The following is a 22059-nucleotide window of genomic DNA, read 5'->3' as shown; positions in this document are numbered from 1 at the left end:
AAAAGAAAAAATATATATATATGTAACGAAACAGAGAGAGAGAGAGAGAGAGAGAGAGGGAAAACGTTCTGAAATACGAGCGAGAGATGGAGAAACGAGGAGAAAAGGGGACGCGTAGCAGAGAGAGGGAAGTTAGTGGAGCGAAGGAGAGGGGAACGAGATAAAAGCTCTGGACAGATGAGAAGCGGCCAATGGCGGGCATCTCCCCCACCAATGCTTCAGCGCAGCATCACTATGATTCGTAGGAGGCGCCGGTTGGCGGAAGTGCGCATGTACGCCCTCGATGGACTGACACTGCTCCCTTTTCCACGACTCCCTGCAACATGAACTCTCTCGCAGGGGGTGCATTGCGGATACAGGGCGTGGCGCACGGCTCTTCGAGAAAAAGACCCTTTCTGCTCAATGGCGATACGTACGCTATACCGTTTTGTATTTTATTCGTAAAAAATTATTCGAGAAACATCTCGAAACCGAGATTGATAATCGAAAGGAATTGGTTACGAGTGAACTTTTGTTTATTTGCGATATCTTCTGGATGTTTTATTTTCTTTCTTCTGCCCTATTTTTAGTTTGGCGCTGGCTGGATTTCACGTTAATAACGATAGCAAACAACGACTTATAGGTGAGGTTAGGTGAACATTAATATATATAATAATGGTAGAGATGGTTTATCTACTTTATCTAGTTGAGGTTAGGTGAACTTTTTTTAGAAATCTTGTTCTATTTCACCGAACGATCACAGTTTATTGGACGAAGTTTGATAATGGTGGGGGTGATTTATCTACAGTTGAGGTTAGGTGAACAGTTTATAGAAATCTTTGTTTTCTTTAACCGGACGATGATAGTTTATTGGATGAAGTTTGAAAATGATTTTCTTACAGTTGAGGTTAGGTGAACATTTTTTAGAAATTACAGTCGATTCACGTTATCGTACATTGGCAACCGAGCATTTAAAGTACGAGTACCTAAATTAGAACTTGAAGGCGGACTTGAAGGTTGCACGAAATAGCAACATTGTTAACAATTTTGATTTTCGTTGATAAGTTTGAGGAGATTATTCGATCGTCGACTAACCTTTTATTTTGAATGAAATTTCTCAATGGAGCGAAGAACGCTGTTTGGTATGAAAAATATTGACGAAATTCGATCACAGCGAGATTGAAATTTTTTCACTTGGCACAAAATTTGAAATTATCGATGAAAACCTGTGTCGTTCGTATTTGTTCAACAATTACCAAAAGTGTTTTCAATTCGATTTGATTCTTCGATCGAATATACGATTCGAAGAATGTTTTCGGTTCGAGGAATACGGAACAGAAATCAATTTTCGTGACCGAAGGCCGATCAGCGGTCAATATTCTTAAATATTTCTTTAATAAACCGGCAGCGTTCATAAATCGATTTCGCAACATCGTTTCGTCACTCGTCAACATTTTTCTTCGATCATTTTCAATTTTCGCTCTCTCGATCGTTTCCGCGTCGAACGACCGAAATCTCTGATAACTTCGAGAAACAAATGTCGATAATCAAACATCATTCTCGATGGAAAATTGTAAAAAATCTCACGAACCACCTCGTAAAAAATATCTTCGCACTGAACCCTCTACAAACAACGCGTAACTTTGAATTTTACGTTCGATTGCTTCAGTCTAATTTCGCGCTCAACTTCGTTCTCTTCGTAACATATTATACAATTTTTGAACATTGTAAATTTGCCGCCAATTTTTATCATCGAACGCGTTTACCGATTTCCGTTTGCATAGACTTTTTTCTCACGAGTTCGGTCTACGGAAACTTAAAATTGCAGTGATCCGAACGGATCGACAAACTGATCGAATTCGAATAAACGAAAACTACGAAACGATCGTTTCGGAGAATCGTCGAGAATAATGGAATCTTTGGTCGAAGAGACTTTGCAGAAGTCCTGTTCGACATAATCGACGTAGGAGCGTTGTCATCGTTTCTAACGATGGCGTACGTTTCTCTGAACTCTGCTGAATCAACAACGCGAACGTAATCGAAAAAATATTGTCATTCATCGAAACGCGACGATTAAAAGAAGAAGAAACCGTATCGATCTTGTACGCTCCAACTGGAAGAGACGTTCCACGGCTCTTCTCTTCCTCTTCCTCGTCCCTGTAAAAGAAAATTCTTTCTTCGTAAGAAGAAACTTCCCAAAATGGGTGAAACGAATTAAGTGGAACTTTTTTTTATTTTTACTGTTAGAAATCGTCGATGGTCGAAAGTGTCGTAAGTTTCGATCGACAGGTGGAAGTGGCCGGAGAAGAAAATAGAAATCGGTTTTCGTGGTTGACAGAGCCTCGTAACCATTGGTCTCCGATCGGTGATCGTTAGAAATGGAAAGCAGCTGGATTTCCACTTGTCAAGACGGACGGATCTGTTCCGAATTTCACCAGACTCGCCTGCTCCGTGTGTATCCTCGATTTCATACGCCACCTATATTTATAGCAGACAGTCAACTGATTTATATTATTTTCTAATCTCCTCCAATTTTCAATATCGTCGGACAGTTGCAACTACGTGAAATTTTTCACTCGAATTCCGAAACGGAGTTAGCGGCCACCTGATCGTTCGCGTTGTCTTCTCTCTCGTTTAAAATCCGACTCCTCGTCGCACTTTTCTCGCTTTTTACCATTTCCTACAGCTTCCGATCCTCTTTTACCATTTTGCGAATACTTGGCCCCGAATCATTGGGCTAAATTGGGTTAAAAAATATTAAATATATTACGTATGCGCCCGAGCGAAGTTCTCTTCCTTAAAAAATAAAAAATAAACAAAATATACGCTACTGCGCACGTACATAGAAGCTAAATTGCAATTTTTACAAAGAAACTTAAATGTGTACTTGAGTATCCATTTCCTGTTCTAAGATTCATATCTCCAAAGCAGAGAATTCCTCCGAATATCTTCGAATCTTCTTTGACCAAGTCGGAAATTCGTAATTTGCACCGAAAACGATATACATTAGGTTGTCCGAAAAGTTTCTTTCGCTTCATAAGATGACAATAAATGAACAAGAATTTCTGTTTTACATTATTTTACTGAATTACCTGTGATCCATTTCGTTCTATTTCTATTATTACGTTCGTGCATAATTCAATAAATTAATATAAAACAAATAACATTGTGCGTCTATTATTTCCTTACAAAACGAAAGAAACTTCTCGGACAACCTAACACGCAACCGTGCGTAATTTCAACCGAACGTAACAAATTGGAGACTGAAGATTTTCAGGTGTCAAATTGCCAATTTTTGCGCTTCTCTAAGGCTTCGACGCTCAGCGGTGGCGAAATTTTTGTTAGCTTATCGATTGAACGTATAATCTGTTATCGATCAATTTGAAGTTAATCTCTCAACGTGGACTTGATTTTTCAACGTTGATCGGCTGGATGCGAGGTGTCGGTCGACTGCAACATATCATTCGAGATAATACTTAAAAAACGAAATTTCTCGAAATACAGATAAGAAGGTAGTCACGCTTGCGCAAAAGATAAGTAGGTTTTTTCATTTGCCAGCTAGATAAATGTTTATTTACTTTGCAGCACCAAGTTATCAGGCAGGCTTTTGCGAGCTCGTTGTTACCCTTTAAACATTTCCTATACTTACATAGGTATCTGGCGCCATCAAATAGATAATCTTGAACTTGAAGAATCGATCACCTGCGTTTCAAATGCTCTTCAATAATTTTTACAAAGTATAAACATCTTCTAAGAACTGAAAACCTATCGTTTCTATTTGTGAAGTTTACATCCGCAATTTCCACTGAAAATTTATCACTCGTACGTTGCTTGGTAAAAAGTAACTTCTTTAATAAAAATATCCTTTGAAGAATTCTCAAATTCGAATCGACATTTATTTTCCACTATAGGGAATCGTGTTACGTGTTCAGATTCATATTGGAATATTCACAACCCAATGTTATATCCTCGCGTTTGTAGATGCAGAAAATTCAGGTTCGTGCTGAAATATTTCAATCATTTGAATCATTTCTCATTTAAATGGAGAAATTGAAGCGATTTAAGGGTATAGATACTTCGATTTCAATTCAAATATTCAAATATTATCTACCTATTTATGTATTAGGTTGCCCGAAAGGTTTCTTTCGTTTCGTAAGGTGATAACAGAGGAACAAGAATTTCTGTTTTATATTATTTTATTGAATTACGTACGATCCATTTCGTTCTATTTCTGTTATTACGTTCGTGCATAATTCAATAAACTAATATAAAGCAAAAAACATCGCGCATCTATTGTTTCCTTATAAAACGAAAGAAACTTTACGGACAACCTAATACAAGTTCGAAGATGTAAATTCGAAGATCGGAAATATAACATTAATAAATATTGTATTATCACATAAAATGAATATTCAAATTTCAATGCTCGAATTCATTCGAATTCACATCAAAATCGCCTTATGATTCTCACCCAATTACATACATAGACAAATCCAAACTGAACACTTATACAAACTATGACGATACCAACCAACTAACAAAAATAACGACTTTCACGATGCTCCTGACATATCTCGATACTGTGGCTTTTCGAGAGCAAAATGCAACTGCGTACTCCAAACGCGATTATCCCAGAAACCCAATATCAAAACATATATCCAATATATGTAGATCATCGAGATTTCTCGCCTCGCCACCACGTTATTTCCACTTTATTTCGTAAATTATTCTTCCTCGACTTATTCCTCGGCTAAACCTGATTCAAAACTACAGTCAGATCGCGATCAATCGAAATCTATTAGGTTGGCAACTAAGTCAATGCCACCTAATGACAAAATCCGCAATCACTTAGTCGCCAACCCGATAGAATATTACCGAGGTACTCGCACTAAACGATCGATCAAAGAATCATCTTATATATTTTTTTTTTTTTTTCAATCCTTGATCACATCGTTTCGATCAACGAATATTCCATCGCCTACGTCGAATCGTCTCGTTTGATCACATTAAGCGATTTTCAGCGGTGTTTGACTTATGGTGGTCCGATCGTACGCACAGTGCTCGCTCTTGTGGACGAAACTTTAAACGCGACGAAATGAGAAACGAGTGGAGGTTAGGTCGTGGCGGACGTCCACGTACATCATTCGTGTCGAATTTATTCGCGCGCTTAAACGCCAACCTGTCCGCTAAACGTGGACGCAAACCGCAAGTTAAATCGGAGTAGAGTTAAACTGGCCGAAAACCCGTTTGGCCCGCGTGATTTACGCGCATGAATCGAGTCACCTGGCCGACGCGTTTGTCAGCGGAATGCCAGGCGTGTGAGACCGGCTTTAATCGCACCTGTTCCTCTCGTCCTGCCATCGAATCGACGAAGACCGGGCCTGTCCTTGTGCCAGCAATTTGTCCGCTAGATTTCTATAGGCTCGTCATCTTATTAAAATCGGACGCCAGAAACGATTTGCAATTGTTTACAGGTGCAGTGCACATTTACGACGAGAAGTTTCAGGGATGGAAGTTGTGATAATAGTTTTGTTATACTTAGAGATATAATTATATTTACATTTGGTTATATAAATATATATTTAATACATTGACAAAAATGTTGGTAGAAATGTTGTATTTTTATTAATTGTAGATAGCTATGAACGTTTATAAGTACTATGATAATTAGTTAGAAATGTTTATATCTAGGTACATATTTACGGTAATTTACGTTTATGTACTCGTTTTGTAATTACGAATATAATTATGAACGAAACGGAGAATCTCATTTGAAATATATAGTCTATTTATCTAGCATGCATATAATATTCTTGTATATCTCAATTTACCGCAGAACGTATCAACATGATCGCGGTAAAATTATATTTAAGTCTGTGCAAAACGATTAAATGGAAAAGAAGCTCGAATGAATTATTCAATTCGTAGAATTAAAAGCAAAGATTAACTGTATATCGAATACACGTGTTACAAGATCATTTTGATAGCGTTACACTTTTCTTCTTGAGCGTGTTACGTTGTAACGAGATTTGATATAATGGAAACTTTGAATATTTCATAGATTAAAATAGCGATAATATTGCACTTAAATATTACTCAGATATATAGATAAGAGAACGATAGAAGATCGTTCGGTATTTCTGCCAAGCTTTTATCACAGGTTTATTCGTCTTAACCTTTTCTTCATACTCTTCCCGCTTTTTTCACATTCTTCCTTCTCTGTCCAACGAAAACGTATTTCTACGGTAGACGATCTCCACTTACACAACGACGAAATTGCACAGAAGAGGAAATATAAGGTTAAAAAACATCTACAAAATCTTTAGTCAACTCGGTGATGTTATAATCGATCTAATGATTGATCGTCGATAACAAAGCAAAGATGTTTCGCCTGTATCGTGTTACGGCTCGAATCGACGACGCACGACGCTGTCGTTGCCGTTCTTAATCTGCTTTCTTGTCGGATGAAAAGAGAACGCTCGAGCGAGATAAAGCCGATCGTACAAGATCACGTTCGTTTGCGCTACTGGAATTTTTATTTTCGAAAGCTCTCGAACGCGCTATTTCCTCATATTTCACCGTTGTTTATTCGTATATCGCAATCGCAGCGTAGTTCTTCCATTCCAGCGTAGTTCTGCATTCGTTCTTTATACGATTACCGTCGATTGATACTTCGAGACGAGTTGCTCTCAGTTTGTTTCATCCAATGTTTGCTTCTCGTCGGTTTTGTTTGCGGTTCCCAGTGAATTTTCGTGGTTGCGGATCGTTGTTCGGGCGAATTTACGTGATTCGAATTAGGACAAGTCGATTTCGCTGAGCGAACGTCATGGTACAAATGATCTGTATCGCAAATAATTACGTATATATAATAATTACGTGATCTCGCTGTTAGGTCATTCGAATTGTCTCGATACGAAGATAAAATTTCTACTTACGTCAGTCGATATAATAGAACCCTTCAATGTTTCAGGTAACTTAACGATACGCTTCAGATACGTCTAATAATAAAATATCCGAGTACGTCGCTTTCAAATATCTCATCGAGTAATAATATCTGAAGTTTAACGATATAACGGAAATCGTAATAAGAGTTTGGAAATAATAATAACTGAATTATCGTCGATTTTTAACAAACCACACAATCGATAATTTCAAACGACGAGATATTTGGCGAGTACGAAATTAATATCTATATCAACGTCATATCGATGGTGTAATATTTTGTAACAATACTGGACATTATTTTCGACATGATATCGTTCTCGGAAGTTTGTTCCAACGGTAGCTTACAGAATAGAAAAGACTTAGTAAATAAGGACGATTGTGGTTCAAGCAGCTGATAAGTGTCATCGTAGCAGCCTCGAGGCGTTCTTTGCGGTCGTTCTATCAGCTTCCGGAAGACGCGCGTGGTTCGCGTCCATTTCTATGACGCGATCGTATCGCTCGCTTGTTACAATTTAAAAAATTTACAAACAATAACCCATTATCGAGCCAGATGAAATTGCTATCGGTTAGTTACGCGTATAGAACAGCTGAAAATTCTAACGTACTTCCAAGCACAGCGCTGATCTTTCTCTAATAGAAGAAACTTCTCTTATTCGATATATTCTGGAAAATAATCGTATCTAATATAGTTATATTAAAATCATCGAAGACAAATTTATTTCGTTTTCTTTACGCAGAAAGATTATCACTTCGTAAGCCTAAAAATTGATCGATATCAGATATCAAAGGATTGATACTGTAGCTAGGATAATAAAACAATAGGTTAGGATATATAAGTTCTAAAGAAAATTTGAACAATATAGGAGGGTATAGACGACGTTGTCTCGACTTTAAATCAAGTATCAAGATATCAGTATAGATCGTAATTGTCTTACAGTGATTTTCCTTTATGTTTCAGTTACTGTTAAGAACGGACCCACCCAGGAAAATGAGAACGATGCACCAGCTGATGCTGCATCCTCACCATCTAGTGTAAGTTCAAATTCCATACAAGTAATCCATACAAGTAGTACAAGTATCAACCAGTTCGATCTCGTCCTAAACTAAAAATCTCAAGAGTAGATTCGTCCTTTGAAGAATTCACATGTTCTGCAAGTGTTCGGTATCAGCATCCAAGAAAATTGGAAATTCATTTTGCAACATTCCACGATTTTAGATTCATATTCTTAGCTGTTTATGTATCTTAAGATAGTCATCGATTAAAAACCGAAGGATCCAGCCTATCTAGCAATCTCCGTTGTCGCCATCTATTACCATAATTTGTCACCTCATGCGTATAGCTATTAATTATCTTTAAATACTCGGCTATGTATTATTTTATTTACTATTCGAGAATCAAACTCGTTTAACAGTCTCCGTACTTGTTTCTGCAGGTTGAACTACCAGAAAGCGCACACCCATGTCCAGCTTGTTCGACCGTTTTGCCCACCTCCAGGGAGTTAACGAACCACTTACGCGGCCATAATTCGCCTCGCAGCACAGACTGTAGCGGCGAGGATGACTATTGCTGCGGCGTGTGCAATAAGGTGCTGAGCTCTGCAAGTTCCCTCGACAGACATGTGTTGGTGCACTCCGGGGAACGGCCGTTCAAATGCAAGTACTGTGAGATGGCGTTCACCACGAACGGCAATATGAACAGGCATTTGAGGACAGCGCACAGAGGCGCCTCGCCTAACAGCTGCACCGACTCCGAGGGTAGCAGCGACTCGGACAAATCATCCAGGCAGCGACATCTCGAGGAATACAACAACAACGAGATTACAAAAAGAAACTCGCCAAATATAGGGGACAAACGGGACGAGGAACAGACCTCGTCGTTAACTGGAAAGAGAAAGTGCCCTAACTATGTGAGCGACAGCGAAACACAAAAGAGGCACAAGATTCTTCTAAATAGCTCGAGAAGCGAGATGAAATCGAGACCGGACGACAACCAGAATATTTACAATTGTCCAGTATGCGGGCGACAAGATTTTGCCACTAGCGCCCTCTTAGAAGCGCATCTGGAACGAAGTCATCCAGAATTCCCGGCGAAATGCGACACGTGCAACTTGTCGTTCAAAAACCACAGAGTACTGAATCTGCATCGGTTCATGATACATTTCGCGGAACACTCGATGGGAAATACCGCGAGAAATCTGAGAAACTCGATAGTAGGTTTCAACGATTTAACGTTCGTTGATTTCTCATCCGATAAGTTCCCAGCAATAGCAAGAGCTGTCTGCGAACAATCGCTTCACCGGCCAGCTTCTGGCGAGGTAGCCAAATTCCAATGCTCCAAATGTCTGCGAGCATTCCCTTGTAGATCCGCGTTGGACGCCCACGAAACTGACTGCGGCACGATGAATTTGCAAAGCAGGACAGCCGACGATAGCCAATCGAGAAGAGACGATTTCTTCGCTGGCTTGGATCTTCAAAACAAGGCTGCTTTGAGGGAAGCGAAGGAAGGCAAAGATCTTGCCGATATCCAGAGTATCATATCTGTCACATCTGGACCTATCTTACAGAGTTTTCGATCAGACACCAGTACACCCGAGAACAACATCAAATTTAATACCAGTGTAAATTCTTCTGGTAGTTCAAGTACGTATTGCGCAGAGTACCACGAGGAGGAAGCTCAAGACGCGTTTTCTGCGGAGTTTAGAAAAATGAAATTGAAAGGGGAGTTCCCTTGCAGGCTCTGTTCCTCGATATTTCCTAATCTAAGAGCCCTAAAAGGTCACAACAGGGCGCACATGGGCGTGGGACCTGGCATGCCATATCCTTGTAATATGTGCCCTTATACCAGCACTGATAAAGCGACTCTGGTGAGGCATCTGAGGTCTCACAATGGCGACAGACCTTACGAATGCTCTCTCTGCAATTACGCTTTCACAACTAAAGCTAATTGTGAGCGCCATGTACGAAACCGACATGGAAAATTGACAAGAGAAGACATTAAGAGCGTTCTCATCTATCATCCAAATGAAGATTCTACGAACGAGAACGTGGAACGTGGAAACTCACCCAGAGTTTTGAAAGACGAAGTGAGGAAGAGCCTGGTATATCCGCCAGAACGCGAAGATCTTCACCACCAGGCTCAAATACATTATCCTCCGGTTTCTATGGAGGTAAGAGGTGAGATCAGAATAATAGAAGAGGCGAAGCTGCAAAATTCCTCGATGTCGATATACAGCACTAGCCACTTTGAAAAAAATGATGCGTTTTCAAGACATGGTCAGCCTTTGGAGCTGACCCAAAGGAACTCCGAGGAGACAAAACCTGGTCAAGATGCCAAATCGGATTATTCGAAGTTGGACGACGATTTGGAGTCGAGATCATCCGAGGGTAGCGTATCTCTAGTCACAGAAACCAAAACAGATTCGCACCAAAGAATACAAGCTAGTCCTATGAATTTAAAGAAAGGTCTCAACATATCGGAAAACATAGGCGAAGACGGTCCGTTGGACCTTTCCATGGACGTACTGGATCTCAGCAAGAAGTCGAAGGAGAAGGAGAACGATAACTTCGCCGCGGCTCACGAACAATTTGGAAAAAACCAAAAAGATTTGTACAGTGCTACCAGTCAATTATTGTTGACCGAGGCTTTGTTGAAGGCTGGCCAGGGTAGCTCTCAACCTACATCTCTGGAAGCTCTGTACGCTAACGCGATCTACAGAAACTTCAGTACATTCCCTGGTAGCGTAGGAGCTGGAATATTGCCACCGTACATGTTCAATCCTCATGTCTTTGGCCAGGATTTCTCTATGAAGGAAAGATTACAGAAGGAATTGGTCAGAGGTCTACAGTTGACAAGTGGAGGTACTTTGGTGGAGCCACCCATAGGTAGCGCGGGATTTACCACCTTTTCTCAAAATAGAGACATGAATTCCCAGTCTCATTCAACAACCGACCAAAGTGAATATGCCAAATTAATATCTTCTAAGATGGCCAACAAGAGTCTGACAACCCGCGATAAACCGGACAATCTGCCCTCGTCCAATTCTGTGAAGATGGTGATCAAAAATGGAGTCCTGATGCCTAAACAAAAGCAACGAAGGTACAGAACCGAGAGGCCTTTTACCTGTGAACATTGCTCAGCGAGATTTACCTTGAGGAGCAATATGGAAAGGCATATTAAACAACAACATCCTCAGCACTGGAGCCAGCGACCTAGAGGAGGTCACTCGACAAGAGGAAGACCACCTTCCAGCCATCCTACGCTGATTCAAAATCTTGGACAGGCAACTACTCAAGGCAGTCAATCGTATAACAACATCCTGCCAAAAGTGGAACAGTCGACGAATCCGGAATTTACGAGGCATTCTATCTCCGACCAAGTGAAGTACGCTATCCTGGCACAGCAATTAAAGGCAAACAAAATGGAAGACAATGACTCTGAAGAAGAACTGGTCATAGACGAAGGGCCACAGGAGAAAGAAAATCAAGAATCTCAGGATCAAAGGGAGAAGAGTCTGTTGAGAGGACAATTGGAAGCTACAGAATCTACGAAAGAAACTGTAGTAAAAGAAGAACCTATGGAATGTTCAAACGATGGCCCAAATGAGACAAATGTTGAGCTGGAGAAAAACGAACAAACTGTTACTGAACAACAGAAAAAATCTAACACGGAGAAGACTATTGTCACGGAAAATTCGGTTGAAAAGAATCCTGACAGAGTGCTGAAAACGGAATCAGTTAATATGAACAACGTGAAGATGGAGGATGGAGCACCCGATCTTGCTAGCGTGTCAGAACTGTTAGACAATGCCTCCCAACAATACCAGCAGTTTCAACCCCAGTATTTAAGCGATGAAGAAGGACTAGTAGCATCGAACAGTGATTGCAATAATTCTGGCAGTGATGAGAAATCCGACTCTGTAAATTCATCACATTCGACGAACGCGTCGAAAAAAAAGAAGAAGAAGAAGAAAAAAAAGAAGAAATCAGCATATTCAATGGCCCCGAACAGAGTAATCTGTCCATACTGTGAACGACCATTTCCATGGACCTCGTCTCTCAGACGACATATTTTGACACACACTGGACAGAAACCTTATCAATGCGTTCACTGTTCATTGCTATTCACAACAAAATCCAACTGCGACCGTCATCTGCTCCGAAAACATAAAGCAAATCCGAACAAGATGCGTAGAGTAAGAAACTCTTCTTCTCCAGATACTCAAGCGGTCATCAACAATAGTAACTCGTTCTCCATGAGGAACGTTCCTGAAAGACCCTACAAGTGCAATCAGTGTCCCAGCTCAACATTTTCGACGTTGGGTAACCTAAAGAAACATCGTTCCACTAAACACGCTCGGAAAATGAAGACCAGGTCGGACACTCCATCCAGTGAACCTCAAACCAGCCCACAAGAGTGTCCAAAGCCGAATAACGAACAAACTGATTATGATAGTCAGTCTTCGAGCGTGTCTGAAGGGATAGAAACTTCTTCGATGCCAGGGCTTACTAAATCGAATTCTAACGCTTCACAATTGGCGAACGAAACAGCTAGGTCAAGGAGACCTTCGCCGAGATCATCACCTGGGCCCAGTGATGTGCCTTTTAAGTGCCACTTGTGCGATTGTGGTTTCGCAGAACGACACGACTGCCTCGAACACATCAAAATGAACCACAAAAAATCCTACGAAATGTTAGTGGCGAAAGGGGCACTGGACATGGACATCGACGCGGTTGAAGACCAACAACAGCCACCGCCCCAACACCATACCAGCGACGGAGAAGAAAAACGGGGACGTTTCCCAGACTATAGTAACAGAAAGGTAAAAACGTCTACTATTTTAAGAAAGACTTATACAGAGCGTAAATAAGTTGTGAATATCATTCGTAGATAGAACTACTTCATCTACGATCAAGTCTATCTGTGGTTAACTTACGCTCTGTATCATCAGATCTATTTCAAGTAGTGTTACTTTGTAACAGATGATTAACCAAACATGCGAACTGCAACTAAAACAATTAATTTCTTATTACTACCAGGTTGTATGTGCATTCTGTATGAGGCGGTTCTGGTCTGCAGAGGATCTCCGGCGCCATATGAGAACACACACCGGAGAACGACCTTTCTCCTGCGATATATGCTGCAGAAGATTCACCTTGAAACATAGTATGCTGCGGCACAGAAAGAAGCACGAGTCCATTGATTCTACCATGTATGTTGGTACAAGCGGAGATGAAGAAAATTCACCTGCACAGCCACCTACTATCACACCGCGAAGTCAACAACAACAACAAATTCTGGTGACAGCCAACAACGGAAATTCCCGTATTCAAGACAGAATCTCTTTACCAACTGTTACTCCAGTCGCGACCGGTGACGCAGCCCCGAGTGGATTAATAAGATTCAATCCATACGAGAAATTAACCACTCTGACAGGAAAATTGGCCAGTATTCCATCAAACGCAAATCCAGATGCAGAGAGCACGGATAATGATTTGATCTCGAACCTGCTGGGAATAAGAGACAAGAGTTTCATCGACAGAGTATTACAGGCATCCGCTGATGACGCCGCCAAGCTATTAGGAGTAAAGCGTAGCCATGAGTGAAATAGATTCAGCTGTTGCTTTTTTTGGACATTTCACGATCGTGCCTTAGGTTCCTCCCCCATTTACGTGTACGAAAGTCAATCGATAAGTTGATCTTTGTATAATAGAGATAGTATAAGTAGGTACTTATTGAAGAAACAAAAGTGTGCATGAATGTTAATAAGTATGATAAATTGATAAATATTGTTAAAAATTAAGTTTTGATTTTCTTTTAGCCCTTTTTTATTGTTATTTACTTGATAGTTAATTTAATTAACAAAAATTTGTTGAAAAAATGAAGAAATACAACAATATATCAGTGTTTTTTATATAGCAATAATTATTGTAGTAATTCATTTTTGCGTGACTGTGAAAGAATTGTATAGCCATTTCTTACTCGTCTATATGTTACAATTCACTCGATACATTTATGGTTTTATAAGACTTGTAAACAATTCGAGTGAATTGAACATCATTTCAAATAAATGCACTCTCCATTATTGGTTATTTTTATTGAACATCAGACTAATTGTTTAAAATATCATCTTACAAAATATTCACTGTGTTCCCGAAGAAGAAATTTAGCAATATACAAGAACTTTTATCTTCATTTCATACATTTTTATAATTTGACGTGGATAAATTTCTTCTTTCTTTAATAAACATCAGTCGTTTGATGATATTTTTAAACTATAACAGACGTCAGCGATGTCAATAAAAATATACACTTGGAATTGAAATTAAATTTATGATTATATTGTAGATGAATTTAACAATATAACATGAATTTAACAATATTGTAGATGATTTTTAACAACATAAGCGAATTAAGAGCCTATGTCAATAAAATTTCATCAAGTTGTCATGTTTTGTTCGAGACAAGAGAAATGTTTACATTGACTACAAGAACTCAAAGCCACTTTCGCTTATACGAGCAATGCCAGCGATCGCCGAATTGTTTTTTCTTCGTCAATTAAGTGCCTACTTTCCTATCTTTTTTTCTATCTTCTCTTTCCTCTAATCTCTCGCGCCCACACGAAACACGGGCTAAAATATTTCCGCGTATCTCTCTTTATTATGTACATATTATAACCACAAATACGTGTGAATCACACGTTTCTAATAAGCTTACACGTTTCTCTAAGAGCTAGCGTTGTACATTAAAAAGGCACGATTAAGCTTTGTCAATACAAAGCGGTGTCGAAACAAAAGATTTATGCCCCTGGTCAGGAATGGAACAAGAGAACGTCACGGAGCATATATTTAGTCGATGACTTTCTCTTGATTAATCGAGCGAGCCGTACTAAAACCCAAAGATACATTTTACACAACGAATTAAGTTAGCCATATATTACGTACTTCTATTTATTGTTTGTCACGTACCTAAAACCGAGATTCACTAAATGGAAAATTTTCCGTGTCAGCGATGTACTTGTTTCTTGCTGAAGAAAAAGGTGTCTCGAAACGCGAATCGAAAACTGAGACAACCGAAAGAGATTGAAAAGTCGCATTCGATTTATTGATCGTAGAGTCCGGACCGCGAAGCTCAGTCGGTAAGATAGCATACATTCTTTTCGGTAAACGTCATGCAAGTCGAAGAACGCGATTCAATAATATGCAAGTAGAGCAATATAGAAAGAAAGTTTATCATATATAATTATATAAATAAATAAATAAATATATATATATATATGTAATAATCGATTTCTATTCCGTCGGATAAATGATTACTGTACATAGATAGTCTAACTAAAAATTTCATTCCTCGTTCATTCGAGTCCTTTAGGAACCGAGAGGACAATATTTTAAAAAAGATGCAATTATACCAAATAGTCGGCTTCGATTCTGATGTTGGTTATCGGCCTTCTCGGTGAACACCAGAAATACAAGTCGAACCAATCGATAAAACATTTGTATCTTCTAATCGTAATATTTCTTTTCTTCTTCCTCTTCTATTTTCTTTCCACGGCGTTCTGCTTCTGATATAATTTTCCATTGTTGCCTTTTGTCATTCACTATATGATCTCTTTTATGCGACACGAATACATTCCATCAGATACAACAGGTTTATACTTCCTCCTTATCTTCTTTCTCTTCCTTTCCTATCAATCTTCATTTTTGTCTTTCTCTCTCTTTCCCTTTTTAAAGCTCACCGTATTTATCCTTCTTTAGCGAGAATAGCTGCTTGCGAATCGATGTCTGCGCTCGTCGAAAGTCGACCATTTGCAAACTTATTCGGGGTGTTTTCCGTTTCCTTTCAAATTCCGTCAATAACACTTAGATTCTTCTTCCACACATATGTTATATGTGTATTGCGTGAACGTGTATAGTTTGAAGATCTTATTCCACAAATTATAGATTTCGATGAAAAAAATCTTAAGATCCATTAATAATTTCGTTCACGCAGTACATGTATAGAAAAGAAGACTTCTCTGCTTTGACTATTGATACGTAGCAACTCGTGACATGTCGATTTTCGAGGAATGCCCTCTTCGACTAAATATAAATGGGATAATCGCTATGCTAATGTTAAGGTTAAAGATGTCAACGGTTATGATTTAAACATAGATATGTCCAATAGGAATTAACAAATTCCCAAGTACATACATACGGATATATAAACTATAAATATGTAAATATAGAGATATTGAAAATATTAGTATCTATGCTCGAAGCATATTATCGAATTATCGATAAAAGAATCTGTGAAAGCTTGTATAATTATTACCGTAATGTATATTTATTACAAAATATTGGAATATTTTTTTTATTAATATTACGAAAATCAAAACGTAACGTTAGCTTTTGTGCTTTGTAGTCACGGAAAACAGCCCCAGTAATTTCGCTCTGAATCGGTGTTTCTTTGTTAATATAAGAAAAATCTTTTAATACATTCAAAGATATAATATAAAACAATTCCTCAAGAAGAATTATTATTATTTGTTAATTTTAATTTTATTTTATATAATGTTATTGACGAAACGATTTGCATCGTTAATGTTTTCGAACATGCGGTTTCATATAATCTCATGTATGTATATGAATTCAATATTATTTGGAAAATGTTTGAAACAATAAAAAAGAAAAATGCTAGTGCAAAAAAGGACTAGTCGAGATAAAAAAAACGGGAGACGCTGTTTCAGATCCCAAAAATGTTTCCACGTCGATGTAGCGCAGCGCAACGTGACGGTGAAGTCTACGTAAAAAAAAATATAAAATATGTAAACGAAAAAGATCTATTTATTAAAGAGGCGAAATGTATTTAAATCTTTGGAGTGATGTTTTTTCTTAATTGGTTTAAAAAGAATTATGCTATAAAGTAATTATTGTAGCGCACGTGTAAGTACATGATTATCTTGTATCCTTGTTTAAACTTTGCTTATGAATAAGAATATACCATATCAAGATGAAAAATTAAACATTCCCTTTTCCTTATTTTAATTACCAAATTGTCAAAAATAGAATAGGAAATAGTGATCATACAAAAATCCCTTTCCACAATTTTATTTCCCGTCGAATGCTATAATATTTCACTAATAGTAACGTCCAGTAAATAATATCAATTAAAGTAATAAATTATTAGGAGCAACCAAGCATATATATCACTATTTACATATAAATATTACACATTTCACTAATCTGCGTTCTACTATAAAACGCTATCGACAAAATAGCGTCGAATGCCGATATAAGAAAGACTCGCTTGCATTTCCATACTTTATTTCTCTCTCTCTCTCTCTCTTTCTCTCTCTCTTCCAAATTTTTGCACTTCCGCTTCTTAACTCGCTCGGGAGACATATTGTCGAGGGAGTAACATTCACGGTCCCATTATCCGTTTCATCCTTCACCTACAAAACGCTTTTAGTCGTTCTATCACGATTATACAAACGTATGTGCGTTTAACAAGAGACACTTAACTATTAGATTCGATCAAACAACACCGAGGCTCGTATGGAGCTTTCTATTAAAAGATTTCAATCTTAAACGTTCAAAGTAGCAACGAGTATTTACTATTCCGGTGCAATTTTAAAACATCTGCGGATCTTCCGATAATCGCTTCGTGTATGGAAGATTTTTTTGGTCATGTTTCTTTTCATTTTCTGTGGAAAACACGAACAGTATTATACCTATAATATATATAGATATATGAATTAAACGCACTTGAACGTAACACGTTATAGCTGCGCTCTTCACGATCATTTCAAGATCCGTTTGAAGAAAGATCATCTCATGATCGACGCTGTACTACAAAATCTCTGTTTAACACCTTACAAACGATTCTAAATAAATCATCTTACGTACTTAACATTTAATGTATCGTAATGGAGAAAAACATGGTGTGCATGCATATACGTGTATGTCAGTAGAGTATGATACACATTAGATCACTTGGAAAAACTCTTGATTTTCTCTGATTAAGAAGAGAACTACTAGTAATGAAAAAGCGGACAGAACATGGAAGCGATTACGAAAGTACTACTACACATATTTACACGTATTGCAGCGCTTTCTGACTTGACGATAAAAGCGATTTACCGGTTAATAAACTTATACTTTTACTTTTTTCTTACTTTTTTTTTTTGTTTTCTTTTGTAGTTTTCGTATAAACAAATCAATAGCACTTTTTTTTAGGCATTCTTCACATACAGATAACATCCATTCTATATGCACTCGTAAATAAATTTAACAAAGACTGAAGATTAATAGGAGTATTAGGTCGCTGGATCACCACCTGCTTAAATCATGCTACAGTATGTCGTTCACTTCCAACCCAGGATCTGGCTGAGTCATGTTGTTCGCGGTGAAGTCGAACGGTTCTATGTCTTTCATCTCGTCCTCGATTTTCACCGCGTTATTGCTTATATCCTCCGGAACTACCGCGTTGTTGCAAACCTGATTCGCTGTGTTCATCGTATCCTCTGCTTTTATATCCTGTTTCATCATGAACGCTTGCTTCTTCGTTTTCGTCTCTCGTTTCGTGTCAGTTCTCTCCCGCTCGTACATGAAGGTCTTCCGTTTCCTTCTCATCGGTTTGCACACCTTCTTGTACAACACGTTCATTTCTTTTATTCTGCTCGTTGGTATCGTCCAGTCCATTTCTTTGGACGTTGTGTCAGAATTACGCGTAGGATCCATTGTACTTTCGTACTCGGGTATCTCTAGTCCTAACTTTTTCATAACGCTGATCATTATTTCGTCAACATTGCCATTGATAATTAAGTCTGCCTTTTTGTCCTAAAATAATATCCTTTGTTTTTTTAATCATGTTAATTTTTTACTCAAACGAGTATACTGACCACAGTATGCTATAGTAATTTACACAAATATATCCTTAAATTAGTAACAGGTTAATTATTAAAAGTTTAGAGTAAAGACTTTGTTAGTAGTTTAAAGATAAAAAGTTGTCTTACATGTTTTGTGGATTGCAGATTACATATAACAAGACGTCCTCCGTATTTTTTGGTGTACAGAGGTAAATTACCGCTTGGGATAATTTGAAGTGTCGTCCCAAGACATATACTTAAATCCGCGACACTGTAAACGTATATACTTTTATTAAATACATTTTCCCACAATAGCATTATCAAACAAAATAATTGTCGTAAATAATTGTTAACTAAAACCTGAGATATCAATATAGGATTTTTCAGATCAACGAATCGTTTTTCCAAATCTTTTTAATACATCAACAACTGTTAGGCAATCTTCCTTTTATCTGTTCGCAAAAAATACCAAATTTTTCACATTAAATTATATTACAAAGTACGATCACTTTATTACAATATTCTCATCGCCTGTTTAAAAACTTTTGCACAATGCCTCGAGATTTATCTCTGTGATATGTCGCAATATAAAAAAAATTAATATCTTTTATTTCATTAGAGGTCTTTGCCGATTTACCTAGAGTGTAAGTCAGATAAAGATAGATCACTGTCTGGCAAGTTGTGTTCCCAATCGAGGATGGTGTCGTGCATGCGTCCACGGCACGGACGACCACCAATTTGCTCAGATCTACATACAGTGTCCAGGGACTTTTTTCCTACGCTTTTGGTTGCAAAATTCCGAATAAATTGTCTAGATGAACATTAACAAATGAAAGAAATAGAATATAATATTTTGCAAATTTGTAATTGTACAATGTAATTTTTGGGAAAAGAATACCAACCTTCCACATTTATCACATTGTTCGGTAAACATATTTCCATGCAATTCTGCAAGATACTGTCTCTGTACTCCTGATCGAAGATGCAAGCCATCAATATTTTGACTTATAATAAATTTAACTTTTTCTGGAGGAGAAATAACATTGATCAGAAATTTTCTATGAAATTAAAGTATATTATTGCTCTGTATTATCATAATTATACTCACTAGCATCTACTAATTTTTTCAATGCCATATGTGTTTTTGTAGGAATTGCTTCGTCAAAAGAAATGTTCATTGTAGGTTTCAAACCTTTCTGCTCTAATGTCCATACTCCGTTTGTACCTCTAAGAAACCATATACATAATATATGGAAATTATTAGAAATATTCAATATTTATATCTATATGAGTCTCTCAAAAGTCAAACTGATCAACTTTATTTTTTGTCAGTTTCCCAATTTCATTATCTAAGTAGATTATTAATATTCATTTTTCAAAAAACAGATGACCTATTTTCACAAGTTAATTTATCAGAGAGATAGCACGGTAATAACAATAAATTCTAAAATATATATTAAAAGATAATGTTGTATCATCATCTCTTCCTACTTTCCAATTTATGAAGTTAATTAGTAGGGCTTGTGTGTGACTCATATATGAAATATAACATAAAAAGAAACAAAACATAATAGATATATATAAAATAAAAAATATAATTGCACGTTAATTTCAATTAAATTATTATGTATCATAAAATTCATAATTTTTTACTTATGATAAAAAAGATAATGTATTTAAAATATAAAAAATGGTATATGTATGTGTGTGTGTACGTGCGTGCGTACACATATATAACATATGTGTATGTGTGTGTGTGTGTAACATGTTACATATAACACACACACGCACGCACGCACGCACGCACATACACACACACACACACACACACACACACACGACATAAAGTAATATAATTACATTACATACTATATATAGGATAAAAGAATAATTATTTATTTAAAATATTAATTCATAACTTTTTCGCAAAATAAAAAAAAAAGATAATTATTAGAATTATTAGCGATCATTCTATCTCTGCATTTATTTCGGAAAACTTGAGTTAATTCGATGGTTTCTGCTCGATTTCATAAGTTAATCAGCGTTTTGGGATAGATCACGGTGAGGCATTGTCGCACGCAACAATGGTGGACGCGTCGATTCGAAAGGAAATATTTCGGGCTGTTTCTTCGCCGCTTCCGTTATTCCCGCTCGATTAATTTAAAAGAATTGGCCCAGTGGCGCTTTCGAACGCATAAGCAGAGAATCGGAATTACGGGAGAGCCGATCGGGAGCTGCTCGGGGAGAGGGGATGAAAGTAGTTAGAAGTAGGGTGGGGATTCGAGCGAAAAATTACAAATGATAATCACCGAAAATCCGGAATGCCCGCAGCAGTGCTGATGCCGGCGCCGGTGTGAACGACTACGTGCCGTGCCGCCTGTATCCAATCGGCTAGAAGGCCGCACTTCAGTCGCAACGCCTCAACGCTGTCGTATCTCTATAAAAAAAAAGGAAGGAAAGAGAAGGAAATAAAAAAAAGGCGATAGTTAAGTTTTCACACATCGGGTGGGCGAACGATTGAAAATCGTCGCGGATGGCCGACTCCCGCCAAACGGGCAATGGTGAATAAACGGTTTTTACCTCTTCCAGGCCCAGCACTCCTTTGTTTTCGTACTGCGAGAGACCGTCCGCGTAGCTGCATGACATTTTTGCTCGCGCGTTATCGCTCGACAAATTATTCGACTCCGAAAACCCTCGACTACGACGCTAACAATGGCTCGATCGTGTTTTTTATTAGACGAAAACTGGCATTTCGTGCACGATATCAACGGTTTCCCATGTGTCGGACGACACGTAAACAATTTGTAAGTTAATGACCGCGTGCTGTTATGTTTATACGCTACGAATGACGATAAGTGATAGGAAACTCGAGATCCACCGAGAACGCATTCTGTTTTATAGACTGCACTGCATGCAATGAAATGGCACTTGAACAGAAAGAAGATAATAAACGTGCAACGCATGCGCAGGATGCGCCCCAGGGAGAGGTGGCTATAGCGCTGCAGACGCTTGAGTTTCTCGCGTCCATTCAATTCATGCCGCCGACAATCAGCGCCATCTACGGCTACTCTTTGCGATTAAAATTCGTTCGCGGTAATATTTGAAACAATTAGTTGTTTAGTTGAAGAACTGTTAAGTGCGATATAAAGCGCGCGTTTTCGTTCTTCTTGCCGCTTTCCTCTTCCTATCGATTCGCCCTGTAAAGTTTCCAGCGCTACTTTGTTTCTGTCTTTCGCTCAGCGTTTGACGTTTAAAGCATTTTGATATGAATTTTATAATAAATATTGGT

At 38.0% G+C, this 22059-nt stretch overlaps 2 protein-coding genes and 1 long non-coding RNA gene across 6 annotated transcripts in view; 1 reads left to right on the top strand and 2 right to left on the bottom strand.

Annotated features, from left to right (window-relative positions):
- The window catches only part of LOC122566155 (ras-responsive element-binding protein 1), a 104177-nt gene extending 87252 nt beyond the window's left edge, over positions 1-16925 (top strand). For 2 of the 3 annotated variants that reach the window (XM_043722988.1, XM_043722987.1), the window contains 3 exons: positions 7883-7956; positions 8358-12743; positions 12961-16925. In XM_043722988.1, coding sequence (XP_043578923.1) covers positions 7883-7956; positions 8358-12743; positions 12961-13527 — 5027 coding nt within the window. In that variant the 3' untranslated portion in view covers positions 13528-16925. Of the gene's footprint in view, positions 1-36; positions 413-569; positions 623-7882; positions 7957-8357; positions 12744-12960 lie in introns of all 3 variants that reach the window. The other variant, XM_043722986.1, reaches the window with a different exon arrangement.
- LOC122566159 lies at positions 771-5486 on the bottom strand. 2 transcript variants are annotated; one of them, XR_006316415.1, is made up of 5 exons: positions 4511-5486; positions 3629-3982; positions 2867-3429; positions 2221-2775; positions 771-2136 (listed from the first exon to the last, which is right to left on the bottom strand). It is a non-coding gene; the product is annotated as an uncharacterized LOC122566159 (long non-coding RNA). The 2 variants fall into 2 exon arrangements; XR_006316414.1 differs by having other exon boundaries at positions 2221-3429.
- A 69-nt stretch (positions 16926-16994) lies between the features above and the next one.
- LOC122566157 (NAD-dependent protein deacetylase Sirt6) lies at positions 16995-21664 on the bottom strand. The gene is made up of 7 exons (XM_043722992.1): positions 21351-21664; positions 21080-21207; positions 19879-19997; positions 19673-19796; positions 19408-19581; positions 18918-19041; positions 16995-18741 (listed from the first exon to the last, which is right to left on the bottom strand). Exons 1-7 carry the CDS (start codon positions 21414-21416, stop codon positions 18253-18255), a joined length of 1224 nt encoding a protein of 407 aa, XP_043578927.1. The 5' UTR covers positions 21417-21664; the 3' UTR covers positions 16995-18252.
- Positions 21665-22059: the final 395 nt, after the last annotated feature.

This window comes from Bombus pyrosoma, linkage group LG3, assembly GCF_014825855.1.
Source record: "Bombus pyrosoma isolate SC7728 linkage group LG3, ASM1482585v1, whole genome shotgun sequence".
NCBI lineage: Eukaryota > Metazoa > Arthropoda > Insecta > Hymenoptera > Apidae > Bombus > Bombus pyrosoma.
The sequence above is the reverse complement of the archived record's forward strand: the minus strand, read 5'-3'. Positions and strand labels throughout refer to the sequence as shown.

Coding starts and splice junctions, on each gene's coding strand:
- LOC122566157 (XM_043722992.1), bottom strand. CDS start 21,416: ATGTCATGCAGCTACGCGGACGGTCTCTCGCAGTACGAAAACAAAGGA. Junction 19,582..19,672: donor CAATGTGATAAATGTGGAAG/GTTGGTATTCTT, acceptor ATGTTCATCTAG/ACAATTTATTCGGAATTTTG. Junction 18,742..18,917: donor ATCTGCAATCCACAAAACAT/GTAAGACAACTT, acceptor ATATTATTTTAG/GACAAAAAGGCAGACTTAAT.